Source organism: Micropterus dolomieu, linkage group LG03, assembly GCF_021292245.1.
Source record: "Micropterus dolomieu isolate WLL.071019.BEF.003 ecotype Adirondacks linkage group LG03, ASM2129224v1, whole genome shotgun sequence".
In the NCBI taxonomy this organism is placed as follows: Eukaryota; Metazoa; Chordata; class Actinopteri; order Centrarchiformes; family Centrarchidae; genus Micropterus; species Micropterus dolomieu.
The window spans coordinates 15626489-15647380 of NC_060152.1; the positions used below are offsets into that span (position 1 = coordinate 15626489).

The 20892-nt window shown below is 41.1% G+C and overlaps 1 protein-coding gene across 4 annotated transcripts; it reads left to right on the forward strand.

Annotated features, from left to right (window-relative positions):
- The first annotated feature begins 471 nt into the window (after positions 1 to 471).
- On the forward strand, positions 472 to 19261 carry LOC123967837 (cingulin). Of its 4 annotated transcripts, none has more exons than XM_046044108.1 (21): positions 472 to 489; positions 8186 to 9098; positions 9208 to 9305; positions 9409 to 9478; positions 9568 to 9663; positions 10419 to 10540; positions 10803 to 10914; positions 11168 to 11380; positions 12301 to 12449; positions 12608 to 12634; positions 13218 to 13338; positions 13445 to 13657; positions 14119 to 14340; positions 14454 to 14702; positions 14837 to 15007; positions 15226 to 15387; positions 15688 to 15861; positions 16059 to 16177; positions 16609 to 16717; positions 16821 to 16984; positions 17503 to 19261. In XM_046044108.1, exons 2-21 carry the CDS (start codon positions 8187 to 8189, stop codon positions 17636 to 17638), a joined length of 3639 nt encoding a protein of 1212 aa, XP_045900064.1. In that variant the 5' UTR covers positions 472 to 489; position 8186; the 3' UTR covers positions 17639 to 19261. The 4 variants fall into 4 exon arrangements, with proteins under 4 accessions (XP_045900064.1, XP_045900063.1, XP_045900066.1 ...); XM_046044107.1 differs by lacking the exon at positions 472 to 489 and adding an exon at positions 511 to 667; XM_046044110.1 differs by lacking the exon at positions 472 to 489 and adding an exon at positions 511 to 667 and having other exon boundaries at positions 9235 to 9305.
- Positions 19262 to 20892: the final 1631 nt, after the last annotated feature.

The window sequence follows — 20892 nt, forward strand, 5'->3', positions numbered from 1 at the left end:
AGTAACAGTACTTCTACTGGAGTAGAACACTGCATGTACATTCAGCTGCTGCTAATTTCTGTAGTCGGTTACTGTTGTTGGAGGTCGTGTACTTGCAGCGAAGTGTGGTCAAGGGCCCTGGATGATGCTGCCCAGCTGGTAGATAGTTGCGCCATCTCATGGTAAATTGGAAAAACAAACATATGGAAGCACCAGTCTGTATTCATCTTGGTCCGTCACTGATCCTGACAAATTTTTGTTTATCTGTGTCACACCTGTCGTTTTTTTTGTTTGTTTGTTTGTTTATTTTATCTAGGCTATCTCTTAAAATGCGGGCATCCGTTTTTCAGGGTAAATGTCATAAAGCGGTGCGGCACAATGAATGACTGACGTAGAGACCAATAGCAAACGCAGCTCACATCTATAGTCACGCCTATGTTAGCTCACTGGTCCAATCACAGCGCTCCATCCGGAGAGGCTGGGCGGGACAGTTACATCCCCGACAAAAAGGTAACAGGTTGCAGTCGCCTGCATAATGAACTTGTTGCTGTGTTGATTTGGTTTGGAGGAGTTGTTTTTCCACCCACTTGTTGCGTGGACTTTGACGAATGTCTGAGAATATATTTGAGTTATCATCGACATAAGAGAAGTGTCAAAGAGGAGCAGAGGAATAACTTCATAGAAAAAGGTAACTTTAACTGTTTCGCTTGTTTTTGGCCAGACAGCTAAACCAGACAGACGCGACCTGTCAGACAGTTATGCTCTTTGTGGGAGGTTTTTTATGTTAGTTGGCGCTTATTCATCGTTTGAGTTAGTCGTGTGATAATTTCTTACAGTACTATGTAATTAAGCTTTTTCTGTTAGCCAGTTTAGCCTCTTAGCTAACGTTAGTTAGATGGGATAGGCAGGACCAGGGCTCCCAGCTAACGTTACTTCAGGATAGCTTTCTCATTTGCCTGTTAATGTTGTGTGAAATACATGTGAGAGATGTCTGCAAGTAATTTCAGGTTGACTACACGTTTCTGCAAGTAAAATATACGACTTATACAGGTCATTTAATGCCAAATAAATTCATATTTAAAAGCTGTTTTACTCCAACACAGGTATGATTTCTATGCATAACTGTGGGTCTGCCGTGCTAACACAGCTACCGGGGGGGATTTGTCACTGGACAGAGTGCACTGAGAAACAAACAATTTTAAGACCTCTGAGACAGCGTTTAAGAATCCGAGGCTACATGTAAAGCCTTGAATCGATGCCACATAATAATAAAACAGCCAGAAATGGATCTTCTGCAAACTCTCAATGACAGTGCAGGTTTATAATATTCAAGGTTGGGCTTGAGTCAGGTGAAACTGATGATACAAGCGAGAAAGACGTACAGATTATAGTTTTGAAGTTCAGTAATTATACCATTGGACTTGGTAAACCGCTGACCATGCTGACACACTTTCATTTTAAAGCAGAATGAACATGGCAAAAAGTTGAACCTGGTAATCCTTCTTAATTCTGGACTGCATGATAAAGGTACGTCCAATGTTACAGGTGCAAATACCCAAGTCTTAAAATAAAATCCCATAAATCAATCTCTCTCTCTCATACACTCAGCTGGTTTAAGTGAGGAGGACAGAGAGAGACTGGAATGTGGAGCGAGGGAGGGGCGTATTTATGTGCCCCTAATATGGTGTCATTTGTGTACTATTTGGGGACCTCTTTGTTATGCCAATGGAACTCTTTGGATTTGAAAAGAGGAATAAATGGCCGTTTGTTTGAGTGTGAAAGAGGAGCAGTAGCAAGTTTGGAGAGAGATTGACCTCTTGAGCGAGGAAGAGGGTCTGGTTTTATGTCAAGAATGTAATGGAGAAGGAGGAATACTCTGAGGACCTGAGTGGCTGCCCATCCTTAAAGGACACAGAAGCTGTGAGCTACTGTTTTTTCCAGCACTTTTACCTACACGTTCTTGATTCTGTTTCCTAGGTTATGCCTGTAAAACTTAACAATTCACCTACAACAAAAGTGGCAAACTACTGTTTCACAACATGTCCATGTTGGCTGTATATTGGTGCTGAAACTAAAATGAACAATTAAAGTAACTTAAATAACAAAAATGTAATGTAATTATTCTGAAATGTGTGGATTTTCTGTTTCGTTCTCTATTATATTGTAAATTGAATATAAGCATGAAAGACCTTGAAAACAGTAAATTGACATAAAAACCCTAACTAACGGACCACTTACTAGCTTTTATCTGCGCTTTCAACATCATATCAGTCAGTCTTCGTCAGCCGATGGTTTTGGGTAATTGCAAAGAACAATTTTCACTATTATCTAACATTTTCTAGACTAAAATATGAATCAGTTCATAAAATAATCAAGTCAGTCATAATATCCAAATAATCCAAATTGTTCATACTTTCTATATACTAAAAACACAGTATGTATTGAATATTGCATACTGTTAATACATGCAATTGAGAATACAGGGTGGATACATTTGCATATTATACTGAACATGGCACAGGCCTGCGTTAGTTGTCATCTAAGTTGTTTTACTCTCTTAGAATAGTTTTTCTACTCAAACAGCCTTCAGCCTTTGATGCTGTCTTTAGATGGATCAGTTTCAGGCCAAAGATGATCTGATCACATGAACCATGATGACTCCCTGAGTCACCAGAGGTACTTTCATGACTCCACACATTGCGGTTGTTTCATTTCTCTCCACACCCGCTCTAATCTCCTAATTATATTTTCCTTTCCATCTCGGATCTTAACAGGGAAGCAGCTCCAATTCAATTTACTGTGTGAGAATTCAATTTGAGGCCAGAGGCAGGGAGCCCGTCAGCATAACTGCAGGGTACCATGACTGGCAACAGGATCCAAAAGCACAAGATACACGCTTAGCTGGTTGAGCAAGCCTGTAAAATCTGGTCTCTTGTTGAAGTCACATCCTCTTAATGATACAAGTGTGGGCTATGGATATTCGCTTGAGAGCCTTCTAAAAGAATACGAAGGCTGTAAGTAACGCTTTTTTGAAATGATGGATTAAAGCTGGGGTAGGCAGTTTATTTCAGAAGTATTTTTTGATATTCTCTGTACATCCTGACAATAAATAAATCAAATGCTCTGACTCAAAGATGAAAACAAATCCGGTATCCGTAGCTGTTGCAGGACTGTGAGAAGCACAGCCAAAATCTAGCTGCCTCTCGCTTGTTTCTCCCATGTTGTCTACCCCAGCTTTTCTTGCAGTTTTTTACATGCTTATTCGTATGATCTCTAAAATGTCCAAACATAACGAAAAATATCAAATACGTAAAGCCCGATGTGATGTCTTTAAATCACTTTTTTTGTTCAACCAACCGTACAAAATGAACATTTCAGCTGTAAAGGTTACAGAGTCACACAATGTTTCTTTAAGGTAGTGTTTCTCAACGGGGGCGTTCCGGGGACGATGGGGGCGCTGGAAGCAATATTTTGGAAGGGGGGGGCGCTGAGCAGCGTTTGTTGGTTGGAAATTCTAAGGCGAGTTTACACCTAAGATTCACAACAATACCAGTTTAAACTTTAAACTACTTGCAAAAAACTGTGGTCATTAAAACCTGCCGGTTTAGTCCACTGTGACTGGACAAGATATTTTTTCTCAGTCAGCTACTTGTGGTGCAGCTTCGTGCTGCCTTCACGGGAACGGGAAGTCAGAGTGTTATCTCTAAAATTTTACCCACATGGCGTTTATTGTGTAAACTCTGGAAAATTGACGTTCTCTTTCTTGGTGGAAAGGTGTTTATTTCTCTGAGGAATACACCGTGAACGTCTTGTTATCTCAGTGGTTACACATTTACAAGAGGGATATTCTGCTGTCGGACTTAACCTGAAAGCAACTTCGCTGCGACACCAGCGAGTGACGTGGACCCACCTCGCGCTGAGAGTCGCAGACAGTTTGTGCCAAAGCGGACAGTTGGGGATTGTAAGCGGCACTTTATCAGAGGTGCTGAAGTTAACGTGTGTGGAATTATTCGTGAGCTTTCTGTCTGATCACAGGTGTTGTCGGTTAGTTTAGTTTCCCCCCGGCATGAGCGCCTCCTCGTCTCATCCAGTTTTGTCTGTTAGACGGCGAGGGGATACTTTCAGTGAATCAGTAACGTAATGCAGTACAGGGCATGTAGTAAAATATTATGAATTCTCCTTAAATAGGCTAATGACGTTAGTCTCCCATTACGACTTTTTTTATTTACATGTCAGAGAACTCAGATATGTGGGAGAGATTCTGAATGTGCAGAAAGGTTTGAACATGAGCAGATAAATTACAGTGTTTCCCATACGTTCATTTGCTAACCGCCACATATTGATTTTCGATTTTTTTTACTGGGCCTATTTAAAACCGTATTTGAGCTGCAGGCAGCGCGTATTCGCGCGGCACGTCCTCTCGCTCGTCTCTCTCACCCGTCTCTCGATCTCTCGATCTCTCGCTCCCTCGTTAACACAGCTGCACAAATCTGTCCAACACAATGCTGTCAATGTCGGAGACCCAGCTATTAAAAGTTATTAGCAAGCATGTAAGGAGCCTTGAATACAGCTGGGTTTTCAAGGCTAGCATGCTGTATCTGCGCCACAGTTACACTCAGTCATTCTGTGGGAAACACAGTTATGATAAGTTATTAACAGATGAGCTAATAAAGTCCAGTCAATAACTGAATTAAAACGGATTAATTTATTACTGAGATGAAAAGGGGCCACAAACACATTTATAGGTAACTTCCCCACAAAAGAGGTGGTAAGACTTAATCATGTGTGTTGACTCAGCAGGGATGATATTAAATAAGTTGATCTACAGGAGAAAAACATTTAAAAGCAATACGAATGCCTGAGAGCCTCACTAGATTATAATCTGTTATAATTATATATTTTGAATTGTCACCTGACACCTGAATTTTTAGACATTTCCACCATAAATTGGTGCAGAAATTGGAGGAGAAATTTTCACCAGAATGCAAGAAATTAACTGTTTAATGCTCAAAATCTTCTGGGGGAGGACCCCATACCCCCCACTTATTAAGTGCCCCATCCAAGAAAACAGTTTCTGGAAGGAACATTCACTTATTAGTTAAATATAATTACTTTTCACATGGCTTTTTTCTTACCTTTTCCATGTTTTGTAACAATGGTAACAATAAAAAAAAATCAACAATATTCAGGGCAAATAGAAAACATCTTTTTTGATGGGATGGGGTAAGGGACCTGGATAATGGATAGGGGGGCGCTGGCCCAAAGGTTGAGAACCACTGCTTTAAGGTAAAGAAAGCAATAACTGTAAAATTGTGACTGACTTATTCATTTCACAGCACAGACACGGTATAGACAAATGGAGTACAGAAGAAGTTGTTTAATAGCCTACTTTCAGTATGGAAAAGATCCATATGCCCTTGACCTCAACCTTCGTTGGATAACTATGACCTGGATGACTGAGAACCTTCACAGACATATGGAAAAGGATGTTTATTTTTTAGAGGCATGGAAAGTTATTAGCTTTGGGGAGATACCTACGGTGTCCTGGTGACAGGAATGCCAGTGTTGAAACAAATGTGTTATTGTTATCAGATAAACAGTGTGAGGGAGGGAATGAAAGAGCACAGGGATGGTTTTTGCCATTCTCAGAATTGCTGCCCTCATTTTCCGCCCCACATCTACTGGACAATAGGATGGGTTCCCCCTCACCCCTCTTGGAGCTGGGACTGCGTTCTTCCTCAGTGACATAAAAAGAAAATGAAACTGTTGTACAGATATTAAGAGAGAAAACATCTTGTACTGTCTGTAAATCAATTTTCCACACTTGGAGTCTACAGATCGCTCTGGTTCAGATCAGGATTTCACATGGAATCAATGCGTTCCTCATATGGCGTGTCTGTGGCACAATCGTCTGTGCATGACACGTTTGTCTGACCTTGCTGCGAAGACAGTGGGGCTGCAGACTTAACACTCAACTGCACAAATATGTTGTGACATGGTGCTTCCTGTGTGTTTCCCAAAGGGTGGATAAGGAATTGACTAACTTTGCACGTCTGTCTGCGGACGATGCTTACGCACCTAAAGCACACATATCCTCAAAGGTCATTCATGTCATGTTGTTTTGCTCGGTGCCAGCCCAGACATTTTCTTTAACCTGTTGTTTAATATATTTACTTTCACAGCGGGGACATATAAGATCCGTTTTGGCTCACTTTGCTGAGTGTATCTTATTCTGGTCTTCTTTGGAGTGGAGTGGCTCGTGCAGGGCTGCGTCGTACAGCTTCCAAAATCAGTATAGTAATATAAAAATGTGTGTGTAGGCGTTAAATAATGTATGGGTGCATGTGTCAGTGCAATACAGTTCTTCATTTGATGGTTACTTTTGTAGTCAGTCCTTTTGTGTGTGTGTGTGGTAGGGGGGGTTGTGCACGGCAATAGCCTGACTTTGGATTTTATCACACAAGGCGCTGATAAGAGAAGAAAAGCTGAGTGTTTCTTTCTTGCTTACGTCACCCTCCCTTTCAGTCTCCCAGCCCACTTTCTGTCTCTCACCTTGGAAAGCTGTGGAGAGGAAGTAAAAGGTGCAGAGGGCACTCAGGAGGGAGTGTTGTAATGGGTTTTAATGGAGTTTAATGAACCATACTAGTGTAATTAGATGGGCATGAGATTTATATGTCCAAACACAATGACGGGAATGTTAAGTTCAAGACTTTATATTATTGTCAGTGCTGAACAATCTGGCACTAAACCTTTTCATAGGTGTGATCAGTTTAAATAGAATAAACATTGTTTCAGAATTACTCATCAACGACTATCAGAGTATAGAAAAGTGAGGTTTAGGGAGTCAAGAAAAACAAAAGTGGAGAAATTACAGAGAAAAAGAATGAAATGGTTTCTTACTAGTTGCTATGGTACCTCTCTGTATTCACGTTTTGTTGAGGCAAATAAATAGGTTTAGTGTCTGGCTGGGAAGGGCTTAGTTGGCTCTTAGAAGGGAAATTGATATGTGGGTGTGTGCAGGGTGCTAAATTAACTTTTTTTTGTCCACCGGCTAAAAGGCTAGCGTAGGTTCAAATTTAGCTTTTTTGACTGGTGAGAGGTGCAGATCTACCATTCTGGCTGGTGACTGTTGATAATTGTGTGCCCTGGGTGTGTGCTTTCAGGTTAATAACTAATGTAGTGCGCTAAGGTCAAAGTCCACACAAGCCATCAAGAGCCAGTAACAAAGTGTTACTGCCCATAAATCTGTGTGCCTGTATTTGTTCAAAGCAGGGCTACAGTTTTGACATTTCAAGGTTTCATTCTAATGAGTGTCTAGGTATTCATTGTTTGATCTCTGAATTTGAGGTATGTTGACCTGGCCACTGATTGTACTGTAGCAGTGTGTTTTTTTTGTTTTTTTTTGTTTTTTTTTCTCTGCTTCCCTGAACCTGCCATTGTGAGTATTAACACATTGATACTAGATTTATCAGGTCGATACTGATATTGGTATTTGGGAATTGAGAAATCTGGAAGCGACATATTAGCTGACATTTTAAAACATAAACTCATACAGTAACATAAACTAACTAGTCTTGGTATAGATTTACTAGAGCTGTTTTGTGACCAAATACATCCTAAAACAAATTCGGCAATGCTGTCCGGTGGACAAACTCGTTAAGTTTTTGTTCCTTATTGGCTGACATGTAAATCGGTACATTCAGCTACAGTACAATAAGCTAATATTGGCTTGAGATATAACATCCTGGATGATTTATTTGTCTACCTTCTTATTGTGAGTTTGTCAGTATTGGTAAATGGTCATTTTTTTATGGGACACCTACACACACATCTCAGCCAAACCCTGAACACCACCTGTTGTACTTCATTTTGTTCTGCTGTGGAGCTTGAAGTGCAGTGTTTTCAGGAGTGGCTGTAGCTGAGGTTGTAGAGCAGGTTGCCCATTAATCGTAGGGTTGGCAGTCCACATGTTGTAGTTTTCCTATGAAAAACACTGAACCTCCAATTGTGTGTTTGTGTAGGAAAACATGTATTACTACGAATGTAGTATAATAGTCTTATAGTGAAATAAGACAAAACACATGAATTTGGTTTAGAAAGCTAACATTTTGGGTATGAAAATACTGGACCTAAACAAGTATGTATCCATCTAACCACATCTTTGCCTTTTTCTTCTTCTTCTTCCTTGCTGTCTGCTTCTTACCAGCATGAGCACACCATCTTCCGGTCGGAAGACCCCAGTGGATTGTGGTGTCCAGATCCGCTTCATCAATGACCTCTATGAAACTGGCGGGAGTCAGCCTGGGCCCCAGCCCAAGACCAAGACTCCCACCTCCAAGTACGGTGTGGCAGTCAGGGTGCAGGGTATTGCTGGCCAGCCATATGTGGTCCTGAAGGACGGAAAGAAAGGAGATTCCTATGGGGTCCAGCTCAGGACCCAATACCCCTCTGGTCACACCAGCCTACCCCGTAGGAGAGAGAAGGCAGAGTCGGGAACGCAGGGGGGAGATGTAGAAGGAGGAAGAGGGCAGGGAGGTGCACTACGCCGGGCCCAGTCCCATGGCTCGCTACTGGACAGGGATGGAGAGGGAGGGGCAGGTAATGAGGACTTTCAGCTGTCTAGGCCACCAGGGGATGGGAAGTCTGGTAGTTATGGGAATCTGGATGGGGGAATCGGAGTAAGAGGGGAGAAGGAGCAGGTTTGGCATGTCGGCGGTAGAGAAGGCGACATGGAAAGTAATATGTGGGGTGGTTCGTACAAAGCAGGGCTCAACGGGTCAATGAGGATCAGTCAGTCCTACTCTGACCCTCCTCAACAAACAAATGAGCTTCACCCTAATCAGAGACAAACTCCTGTCAACAGACTAATAAACAGGTTTGACGTTGGTAACACTGGAGGCCAACAGAGAGGACTCGCTTCTGCACACCAAGATCCCAGAGCTACATCTCCTCTCCTCACCCACAACACCTACACCTCACCTCTGCCCTCAAGTCACAGCAGCTTGGGACCCAACCAGGCTACAGTTGCCACATTTCCTGGACACCCCGCGAATCAGTGGACTTCGCCAGGGAGATATGCCGCTGTGGAGACGCAGGAGGCCAGTCTGACTGAAGCAAAAGTAAGAATGAGATGTTTTATGGCTGGGCATTGCTGCTATTTTTCAGTGAGCTCCTAACACCACGTAGCATGCAACATTGCAAGAGTAGTTTTCTGATCTATGTCTTAAGGTGACTCCTGACCTTTTGCTGGACCAGGGTCAGAGTGCAGAGATGAGCAGTGAGGAGGAGCAAGTCATGCAGACTATATACAACATCCTGAGACAAGGGTATGGACTGGATGTTATCCATGTCATAATATAATCGGAATAAAGTATATCATTCATATAAATGTGTTAAATGATATTTGACCATTTTCACATCTTCCCTCAGTACCAACGAGAGTGATGTTGTCATCAAGCACAAAGTCAAGGTCATCTTTCAGAAAATTCAGAATCTAAAGGTCTGTCCTTTTTGAAAATATCTGATTCTGTGATGGGTTGTTCCTGCACTGGTTTATGTTATGTCCCCATATACATTTTTCTTCGACAGCCCAAAGAAAGACCCCATGAAGAGTGGGTGAGGGAAAAGAGGGAGCTTGAAAGAAAGATAGCTGAACTACAAACTGCCCTTCAGGAGGAAAGAAGGGTAAGCACAGCAGAAATATATAGATTTTTTATATTGACAACAGCATCAATAAGAGTGTATTAGCGGTGCTGAAATGTTTCTTAATGCTTTTCTGTAGTGGATAAGAAACAATTTTGTTTTTAAATGGATAATAAAAGCACATCATGCAGAGTGTGTACTGGAGTTTTGGGTTGCTACTGCGGTGTTACTGTTCGGTTCCTGGATGACCCACCAATCCTCTCTCCATTCACTTGGCTGATTGGAACTGCCTGCCAACATTCAGAGAGTAACCTGCCACTTTAAATTGGCTCTGGTTACATGGTGCACATCCAATGCCACACACAAACAGTCATCTAAGTCTCCTTGAAATGAGAGCACCATCCATCAAGTAATGGAAATAGCTTTTGGTTGCTTGAGAGTGGGATACTGTCCTCAAGTGTGTATGTCTTTTTAGCCAATCAAATCAGGAGGGCTGGGGGTTCCTCGGAGTGTGCTTCAGATTAATCCTCAGATTAATCCTTAAATCCCTCTGGGCCAATCAAAGGTCCACACACACAATAATCTAACTTCAATAATGACTCATTATATATTGGTTTAAGGAAGGTGGGCAGGTCTTAATCTCTAATAGCTGCTAAGAACTTAATCCCTTATGCATATTGGGCACATGCCCACCAATCAAGCCCGCTTAAACATTTCTTAAAAGCCCACTGTTAATGCCACCACATCTACCTGATGTCTCATGTTTCACTGCTCTCATTTATTCATCATGTCTGTAGGACTCTGTAAGTAATTCTGATCCTGCTCTGAAAGCTGAGCTGGAGTCCTGTCTGGATGAAAATCTGCAGCTCCAGGAGATGCTGGACCGGAAGAAGAAAGAATTAAATGACACACAATCAGAGTGAGGGCACAACATCATACACACACACACACACACACAGACAGGAAAGCAGGACAGGGAACAGTACCATTGTCTGTGAGTCTTGGTGGGCAGGAGTGAGAGGGGTTTATGACAAGCCCACTTTGTTTTCAAGCAAACACTCCTCACAGTTTAATGAAACAAGCAGTCACTGTAACGTATTCACAAGACAAACAAGTATGCAAGTAGTATAGTCATTTGAATTCAAATCATTCAGTAGCATGTGTGTCCTCTTTCCTCGCAGGCTGACTCAGCTGCGTATGGATAGGGAGAACGCAGAGGCACGGGTCAGAGAAATAGAGGACCATCTGGCTGAGCTTCAGGAAGAACTGAGAAGAGAGAATGGCAACAAGACGGTCTCACAGAAACATACTCACACAAACACACCCACACAGATATACAGGGAGAAATTGTCTCACCCTACTTTTGGGTGTTTACTAAATTGCTTCTCACGACAGCATTTTATCATATTATAAAAAAAAAGCTATTGTAGTTCAAAGCAATTAACTTTAATTTCTGTTCAGAAAAGTGTAGTGTTTGTGTAAAAAAAAAATTACAATACTATACAAACAGTAGGAAGAGAGCTTATGCTGGATACTTTGTCTGCAGGACCTGATGTCTTATCAGACACAGCTGATGGAGGTATGCCAGCTGAAACAGAAGCTGGAGGAGACGCTGAGACAGAGAGAGAGGGAGCTAACAGCTCTCAAAGGAGCTCTGAAGGAGGAGGTGGCCTCACATGACAAAGAGATCGAGGTGCTCCGAGAGCAGTACAGTGCTGACATGGAGAAGCTCCGCAGCAGCATGGAGCAGGTGTCTCAGGTGTGCACACAAAATAGCCTCAAACTAAAGACCTCATGAGCAAAGCTCTGTAACAAAGCCCTAAGGAAACCACCTCTATACATTTCTTTCCTTTGCAGTGACAGTATGTATTTTTTGGCTTATAGTAGGTTTTCTTATTGAGAGCGATTTTATATGAGTCAGCTTGTAGAGCATCCATGTTGACAGGATACATAGCTGCTGTTAAGATAAAATCTGAGGCACCATACACAAAAGGACACCACAGCACACAGACTTTTTCACACCAGTTTGACTTTAATAAAACCCTGATATTTTGCAATTTTAACATAATTGCAAGAAAGAACTTTTTTTTGTCCACAATCTTTTCATTTGGTTTTCAATGCTGAACTTCTTAAAATACAGCCTTTTACATTTGTATACGTTTTTCAGCTTAAACACAACTAAGATCGCTGCATTTACTATAAAACACAACACCTGTATTGTCTACAGAGACTAGTTGTCCACTTGTGAATAGTGAAACGTCTCCATATGTTCTCAAATACATGCTTTTTAGCCTCAAACGTGTAAGTTATCCTTTCTAATGGAAGGCTTGATAACATCTGTCTTATCCATTAAGTAGTGCTTGGTCTACTCTGTGAATCTTTTTCTACAGCAGTGCAACACATGTTTTGGCATAAAAAGGTCTATAAATGCTCGTTCATTTCTACAATTATTATGTTTCTCTGGGTATAAGCCCAACAGAAAAAGCTTAGTCCGGTAAAACTTGTTTTGAAATAATCTCCTTATTTATAACATTTACCTCTTCCCAGAATGTTTAGAAACATCTTTAGAAACGTTATCACTTCAGCTAAAACAATGCTTAGTGATCTATCTGTCTACATCTTTACTTATGTCTATGAAATGGTAAGGTTATAATCAAACTCTCAATTCTTCTGACTTAGTCTCACGCAGGGATCGAGGCAGAGCGGTTGCGTGTAAATGCGTCAGTTCGCTCCCTGCAGCAGCAGTTGGAAGACTGTAGAGACGAGAGCAGCCACTGGATGGAGCAGTTCCACACCACCAGAGATGAGCTTCGAACAACCAAACAAGAGTGAGTCTATTACATCATATTGTTCATAAAGTGTATTCATTATTACTTACCTGGATTTGGAAGTTCCAGTGCTCTCTTTGGACCTACTGTACTACTAATGAGTGTCCATCTCTTCTCTTTCATTCTACCTGGTCAATGTTTCTCCCCCTCTCTGTCAGAGAGCCACCCAGCTGCCCTGAAACACTGTGAGAGTCACTAACTGAACTGCATTTGTGTTTAGATATGCAGACCTGTAGATGTGGCTAGCTGTGCTAACAACTGTCTGACTGTAGCTCCAAGGCCATCCACATTTACAGCCCTAATTCACGACTGACTACACAGCGTCTACATGATCCAAGTTTAAATATGTATCATGAACCCTCAAGCACATGGGTGCTAATGGGAATATGGACCATATTTAGCACTATGGTTGAGCAGAAATGATGCTGAACAGCAGTCACAGTCTTCATTGTGTCCATACAGTAGAACATTGTACGTAAGCAGACACTATAAAGATACAGCAGAGTAGTGTGGGTGGTCTTCTGTTTAGCAAAAAGCATGTTCTAGACTTGTTTTCTGTGAATATGTCTGTTGTGTGGTGACAGGGAATGCTGATTTATTTTCTATTGTTTGAAGACTAAATTTGCTCATCAAAGTAAATTAAGCTCATTTGTCATGATTTACATATACAGTCCAACTGCTGCTGATCAGATAATAAAGTAGTACTTTAAATGCATAAATATATCATACAAATTGTTTGGATCAAATGTATTTGATATACATTTCTAGACTCCTGCAAACCCGTCTGGAAAAAGAGGATTTTGAGGAGGAACTAAAGGAGCTCCAGGAGAAAGTGAGCACCATGAAACACCAGCTACCTGACCCTAACCACACACAGACTCTCAACCAGGTGTAGTAAACACACACTCCGCCCCACCGATGCGCAGGTGAATGACCTTATCTGTTTAACAAACATGGAGCAAAGTAACCATCACATTGTTCTTGTTTGTGTTCAGGAACTTCAGCGATGCAGTGCTGATCTACAGAAGGCCAAGTCTGAGTTGGAGAAGCAGAGGACGGAGTTTGACAAGAAGGTCATGGAGGTCATCTCCATAAAGAAATCTCACCAGAACCAGGAGGCAGAACTGAAGTATGAGATTGACAGGCTAAAGGACCAGTTACAAAGGGCCAGAGAGGATTGTGCCAAAGCACAGGACAAAAACAAACGGGTTAGTCAAGTCTTACAGGCTTTAGATTTTATTTTCAAATATGGTTACAACAATTATAAAACCAAAATAACCTATTATATTCTATATATTATTATTATAATGCATTTTTTTCGTTTTTCAGTTGAATTATAGTTAAAGGAAGTCCACTGTTAAAAAGACTTTTTCAATAAATGCATAATGTTTCCAAAGTCATAATGAGTAAGTAGTAGTATTAGTCATGTTAAGTATTCGTGATCTCAGTATTTACCAAAATACTTGAGATTAAAACTTTTGACATAATCGAGCAGCCCTACACCCTGAAGGGATTATAATCATATAAATCAAAGAAATTGCCTGTTTGAAGTGTGGAGATGTGGATGTGGTAGTTCTGATGTTGATTAGGATGATGAGGTTTGCGTGTAAATGTTATTTAGAAATTTTCATCTTTCATAAACATTATTCCCTTGTCTTCCTGTCTCCAGCTCCCAGACCCAGCCATCATCTCAGAGCTGGAGCAGAAGCTTGACGAGACACGTAGTGAAGCTAGCCGGCTCAAAGAGACACTTTCATTAGCTGAGGAGGAACTGGAGGCCAGTAAAACACGTCTCAGTAGAGCTCAGATGGACGTTAAATCTTTGCAAGATGCCAAGCAAGAGCAGGAGGAAGCCAACACACGTCTGAAAGACAAACTGTCACGGTTAGAGGTAGGTCACATCCTCTCTCACACCACAGTGTGGCATAGACCATCAGTGTGTTAGACACCCTGAAAGCAGTAGATATTTGAGCATAACTGGACATCCTCTGTGGTTTCCTTTAGTCTCAGCTGCAGGCCAGCGCTACAGAGAGTTCAGAGGCAGAGCTCACCCTCCACACTGAGGTGAGAGGGCTGAGAGCTGAGCTAGATGAGGCCAAGAGAAAGGCTTCCAGACTGAGCCAGGAGCACAGTGAACTTAGCCTGCGTCTGGAGGATACGGAGAAAGACAAAGAGACACTCAAACAGACCATCAGCCAGCTGGAAGAGACCAAACGACAGCAGGAGAGAGCTCTGGAGAAACTCAACAAGGATGTAAGAAGGAAAGATCCTTTTAACACCTTTACAAACAAATGAAAGCATCCAGCTGCTCATTAGAGGATACACAGCACAAAAAAAAATCATTCTCTTTGTTTTTTACCCCCTGCACCTGTCGATCTTTCTGTCAGTATGAATCTCTGACCGTGTCCTCAAGAGAGGAGGCGCAGGCTCTCAGGGTTCAGCAGGAGGAGCAGAGAGAGAGAGCACGCAAGGAAATGCAGGAGGCGCAACGCCACGGAAACAACGCTCAGAGTGAACTGGAAAGAAGTCATACAAATCTAAGGAGACTGGAGGAAGAAGTGTGTGTTTTTGAGTGTTTGCGTGCATGCGTACTCGCTTGCTCGGCCGAGTTGTTTTTATTGTGAAAATCATGTCTGGTCTGAATGTGTTCAATAGTTTTGACACATAATATTCATGCTGCATGCTTGACTGATTGTATTCATGCGTCTGGGACAAAAAATATCATGATGGAAATTCAGTTTGGCGTTTCTGTTTCTATTATGATACATTTAACTAGATGTCACGACAGAAGAAGGAGCTTCTGCTTGTGTGCGAGGAAAGAGACAACCACCAGCTGGATAAAGAGCTTCTCACCAACAGATTGCGCCACCTTGAGGGAGAGATAGAGGCCAGCAAAAACAGCCACAATGAGAAAACCCGGGATATTCGCATCCTGGAGGTAAGATTTGGGAGAATAAACCATGACTACAGGGCTCTCTGCTGTTAGTAGTTCTCTGCGTTCATTGTTAGAACAACATTTCTGGACACGTTTCATTTGTAAATCAAACAAATATCATTAATAGATTAGCATGTAGACTTGTTTAATGTGCATACACTTATTAGAAAGGACAACAGATCGAGACTATTTACGTTCTTATATGTCCAAACTCTGCACCATCAAATCTCTGACTGGGGGCTAATCCAGTACAGTCTCCTTTCTGAGCATCTAATTAGGTCGATTTCATCTCGTCTCTGTCAGGACAAGCTGAAGCGTTTGGAGTTAGAGCTGGATGAGGAGAAAAACAGTGTGGAGATGCTGACAGACCGAGTGGCCAGGAGCAGAGACCAAATTGATCAGCTCCGCTCTGAGCTCATGCAGGAGAGATCTTCTAAGCAGGACCTGGAGCTGGACAAGAACGCAATGGAGAGACATGTACATACATACACACAAACACACCCACACAGCACACCTGTGTTTGCTGATCATCATTAACTGAAGTCTTCAGTCCACCAAAATACACTTTCCTCTCTCTGTACACATGCATCTTTACTGAAATTCAGAATACAGCATTACGGTTAAACTCTAAAACATACCCACCCTGACCCCTGACCTGCTGTTTGTCTGTGCAGCTGAAGGAGCTGAGGAGTCGTGTGGCTGACATGGAGGGCCAGTCTCGCTCCTCAGCAGGAGTCTCTCAGCTGGAGAACAAGATCCAAGAGCTGGAAGATCGCCTACGGAATGAGGAAAGGTACAGTGCAACAGATAAAATATGCTGCAAGCCAGTGGATCTTCATTCTGGATTACATTTTTCATCCTTGTTTGTTTGTTTGTTTGTTTGACAACTGAATATCTCCAATGGACATGTTCAAACAAAGTTAACTCATTAACCTAAGGGGATATTTTGAAATTGTAATTATAGAAGCCATGTTTTGGGCCGTAACATCAAATTTAGTGTTGTTTGACTCTTCTTCTTGAATTTTTTAAGGGTTCCTGCATATCAAACCCAAAAGTGTTTACTTAGAAAGCGTACTTTTTACCCACAAACACTTCACATTACTTTGGTTATGCATATTCACATCTGAGAGTCCAGTAAAGACACATTTAACACATGGCTAATGAGCACCTTCATGAGAGCTCAGCATGTGACAAATGTCTTGCTTTTCTTTTGTATTTGTAAAGGGAGAAGACCTCTCTGTTGGCGTCTCAGCGACGTCTGGAGAGGAAACTGAAAGAACTCAACATGACGCTGGATGAGGAGAGACAAACGCACACTGAACAGAGAGACCAGGTAAACACATTCACTTCCTAATGTGTGTTAACATTTATAAATATAGATCAACATCAAACACATATGCAGTCAAACTACACTTTAACCTTACCGTGTGTCGCAGCTTGCTCTGAGAGTGAAGGCTCTCAAGAGGCAAGTGGACGAAGGAGAGACAGAGCTGGAAAGGATAGATGGAATGAGGAGAAAGGCTCAGAGAGACATGGAGGAGCAGATGGAGCTCAAAGAGGCCTTGCAGAACAGAGTCACAGCACTGGAAACTGATCTCAAGTAAGAATTTCCTTTTCTACAATTTTGTTTCTCATCCAATTTGTTACTCACTGTGTCAGCTTTTGGTAACAGTTATGCAAGACACTTCCAAGACACTTCAGTGTGTGTGCCTGCATGTGTAAGTGAGTAAGAAAGACACACCATCTCCTCCTTCTTATGTCACACTAAATGAATAAAACTACATGCAAATTACGCTACTACCAGGGAACCTAGATTCCTTGGGTGTTACACACACACACTTACAGAAACCTGGTAGCGATTTACAGCCTCCCAGAGGTGCAGTATTTCACAATGTGATGTGTGTAAAACAAATCAGCGTGTTAAAGGGTATTTCATTTAACTAAAATGGCACATTAATCATGTACCGCAGGGGAAATTAAATTCCGGACATACTAGTAACAAGTAAAGGCATGTTGTTCCTTTATATCGCCACCAGAGGGACCACTGTGCTCACTTGGCAACATTTATGAAAAAAGCATCTGACAAATAAATGACAGTGTGTTTGGTTATGTCTACAGGAGAAAAACCCAGGCAGCAATGCGTCCACTTTTGGATTCATCGGTCCTCAGCTCAGATGACGATGACAGCGTGTATGATCCCTCCACTATCACCTCCATCCTCACGGAGAGCAACCTCCAGACCAGCTCCTGTTAAAACAGCACTTCAAGGACAGGATGAGGGTGGGAAAACATAGCACTGTTTAGGAAAGAATGGAAGGAAGTGTAGTTTAGCTGCTTTGTCGACTTGGAGTAAAGGCAAAATACAGAACGGTATGCATTACAGATAATGAGGGAGGGGCACAAAGACCTGGGAGGTAAATTACATATTAGAGAGATTAGTAGGGGAATGATTTTCCGCATCAGAGTGAATGGAAGGAAATGGAACAACCTTTGCATTTCGGGGAATTTCCTGCAGACTATAATGTACAGAGATGTAGTCCATGGTACAGTTGGAAGGACTAGCAAACACAGACAAGGTACTCCACTGTACAAAAACTCACAACCGCACAAAGTCGGTACCTGAATTTCATGGAGAGAAATGAAGCTATAACCACAAAAGAAAATACCTCTTGTGTTTTTTAGTTCAAGTTTGTCAAACCATTTCAGGGTTGAGATTCTGGGTCAAGCACTTACGGTACCAAGTCTGGCATTGACTGAATAATCAAAACTGTAGCACAGCTGTCCACTGACTGAACTCAAGAATTCTGTACCTCGGCATGCACAAATATTAAGTAGAGCTACTGCAGAACATGGACCATATGCTGACACTGAGTGCATTTGTGTTTGAAAGAGAAACTTTAAGCAATATAACACTATCATTCCTCTGCTGGTGATCTGTAAGTTAATTTGCCTAACCAAATCTAATGTTTTAAGATCTGCAAACGATTCTTATTGAATGAAATCTTGAGTTTGTTTACATAAAACAAAAAATATTTTCAAATCTTTTTGTATGGAATGCACGAGGATAGTTTGGGACAGGAGTTTATTCCATTGTCCAGTTTTTAATGTTGGTACACAAACTATGTTTCCTCAATTATAAAATATGGCAAAGTATTACACAAATAGCATCTCAAATGGATTCTCCTGGACAGGGACACAATATTAAATACTATAAATATGACAGCAATGTCATGTTGGTTCAAAGGTTTGTTGTCTCTAGTCACTGTATCTGAAGCAGTTTCCTGGTAAAGGTATGAAAGACGTTTTGCTTTTGTGGTTTATAACAAAGGTCACTGCTCATAAGATGACATTAATTTGTCAGAGTATCACACGCAATATCAAAGCAAAATTATGGCCAAAATATCTTCCTGTCTGATAAAAAACTGTACATGTTTATTTGTTGAAGCTGCACAATTTCTATGCATTCTCTTATAGCAAGCCACTGAAATATATTTTCATCATTTCAATGCCTTAAAATTGTTAAAAATATTTTGTAATTGACTTGTAATTGGTTTCTGAATGACTTTTCATCTAAAGTATTTGTATTTAACATTTTTAGTTGATTTTTGAATAGAGTTTGAGCAATCAGTTGGTGCCGTAATTTTATTACATATTGCTGCACAGTTATGTGTTCTCCTTATCTTTTCAGTGAAACTGGAAAACGGTATTTAGTGATTTGTTAGATTTTTAAGATCCTGTTATATACTGTAATTGTTGGCTGAAAAACATTTCACACTGTGACTGTACTTGACAAAAATCTTTTTTTCTATTACATACTGTAATAACTATAGCAAAAAATAAACCTTAAATTGTTATATTATAGTAATAGTTAAATTGATCTGTCTATTGTGCTTGTCATAATTGCAGAATGTTAATCTACTTTTCCGGCATAGTTTTTTTTTGTTTTGTTTTTTCCCCCACATTTTGGAATATACAATTTTATGCATTTGCCTTCCACAGAAGGAGTCAGCTATAACTGGCAGCCTGCCTACTAAAGTCTAAGATTACAGTGCACATTACTTCCCCACGCCAGTCAAATTCTTAGCCAGGCCACTTGGCTTCACTGGAAAAGCTCACTGTTGGATAAAGTCAACAACTCTTTAACCCCTAAAATGTATTTCAAAATCTCCATAATGTTGTAATTTCATGTAATAATCAAAATGAAAAAACTGGGTTTGATTTAGTGCCCTGATCCAAGTATAATGTTCCAATTGTGTTTTGTTTGTTGAAAGACTCAGAAGTTTGCCTTGATAACAGTACTAGGATAAAAAACAAACAAGTGAATATTGGACTCGCATCCATCAGGCGGCCAGAAACACGACTTCAGATGAATGATCATTTTGCTCCATAACTGCTGGATGTGTAAATAATTAACTGTTCACCTTATCAACTTGTCAGCGTTTTTTACAACTTCTTTCTGCAGCTCCCAAGTGACCAAAAAGTTATTGCAGATTTAATACTATATAATGTATTCGTAGCTGTGTGACACAGCTCTCTTCTCTACATAAAAGAGTTGAATGTTGAACAGGTGGGTTGGATGAACAATCTGTGTGACAGACAAAACCCACAAACTTTTGGCAATTATAATCTAAGCAGAACCCTATTCACATTCGACAAATAATAAACGCTACCATCCTACCGTGTTTGAAGGAGCATATAAGATAACTTCAAAAGAATAAAGAGACTGCTTATGTATTTGTTTTGGAAGCAGGCCAGTGGTTCTCTGGAATGTGGGTTTGTTATCAGTGCCCGAGTTACACAGAAGTGTGTTGTTGAATGAGTTATTCAATACCACCTACGGAGGCGTGCTGCATTACCCATCAAAGACACAAGACTGATTTGACCTATACTGTCATGTTTGTATTAGCTGTTCCAACAGAGAAGCAGCAGGTGTTCACATGTCATTCACTGATCCTGTAGAGGCCACGGCTGAGTGCCAGTGTTGTTGTTTTGCCCTCTTATCTCTTGTTGCAGAATTGTTTTTTGTTCATTACAACTGTGGGCATAGGCATCGTTCTGGGATGAAGTCATTATGGCTGATGTATTGAGACAAGAGACCTGTGTTCCTGTGTGTGTGGACACATTCATACATTCACGTGATTATTGTGTTCACACAAATGTGGATAAACCTAAAATCTGGAAAACCTATCCTACTTCTGAAAACCCAGACTGTAGTGCTGTTTTTCTGAATGTTATCGAATGTAATGGTTTCCAGAATGAAATCTGGATTTTGATTGTAACTGTGATATGAAATGTGCATGGCAGAAATCAACTGAGCTGACGTCTTAATAGAAGAGGCCTGAGTTCACAGATTTACACATCTACAATTTTCAAAAACACCTGGATGATACGTTTGGGCCTCCACTTCAGTCATAAACCCTTCTTGACTGACCCTAGAGATGTTGGCGAAATACTAAACAGCCTACCTGCAACACCCTTCACTAGATTTATAGACTTATTAGTAATGTC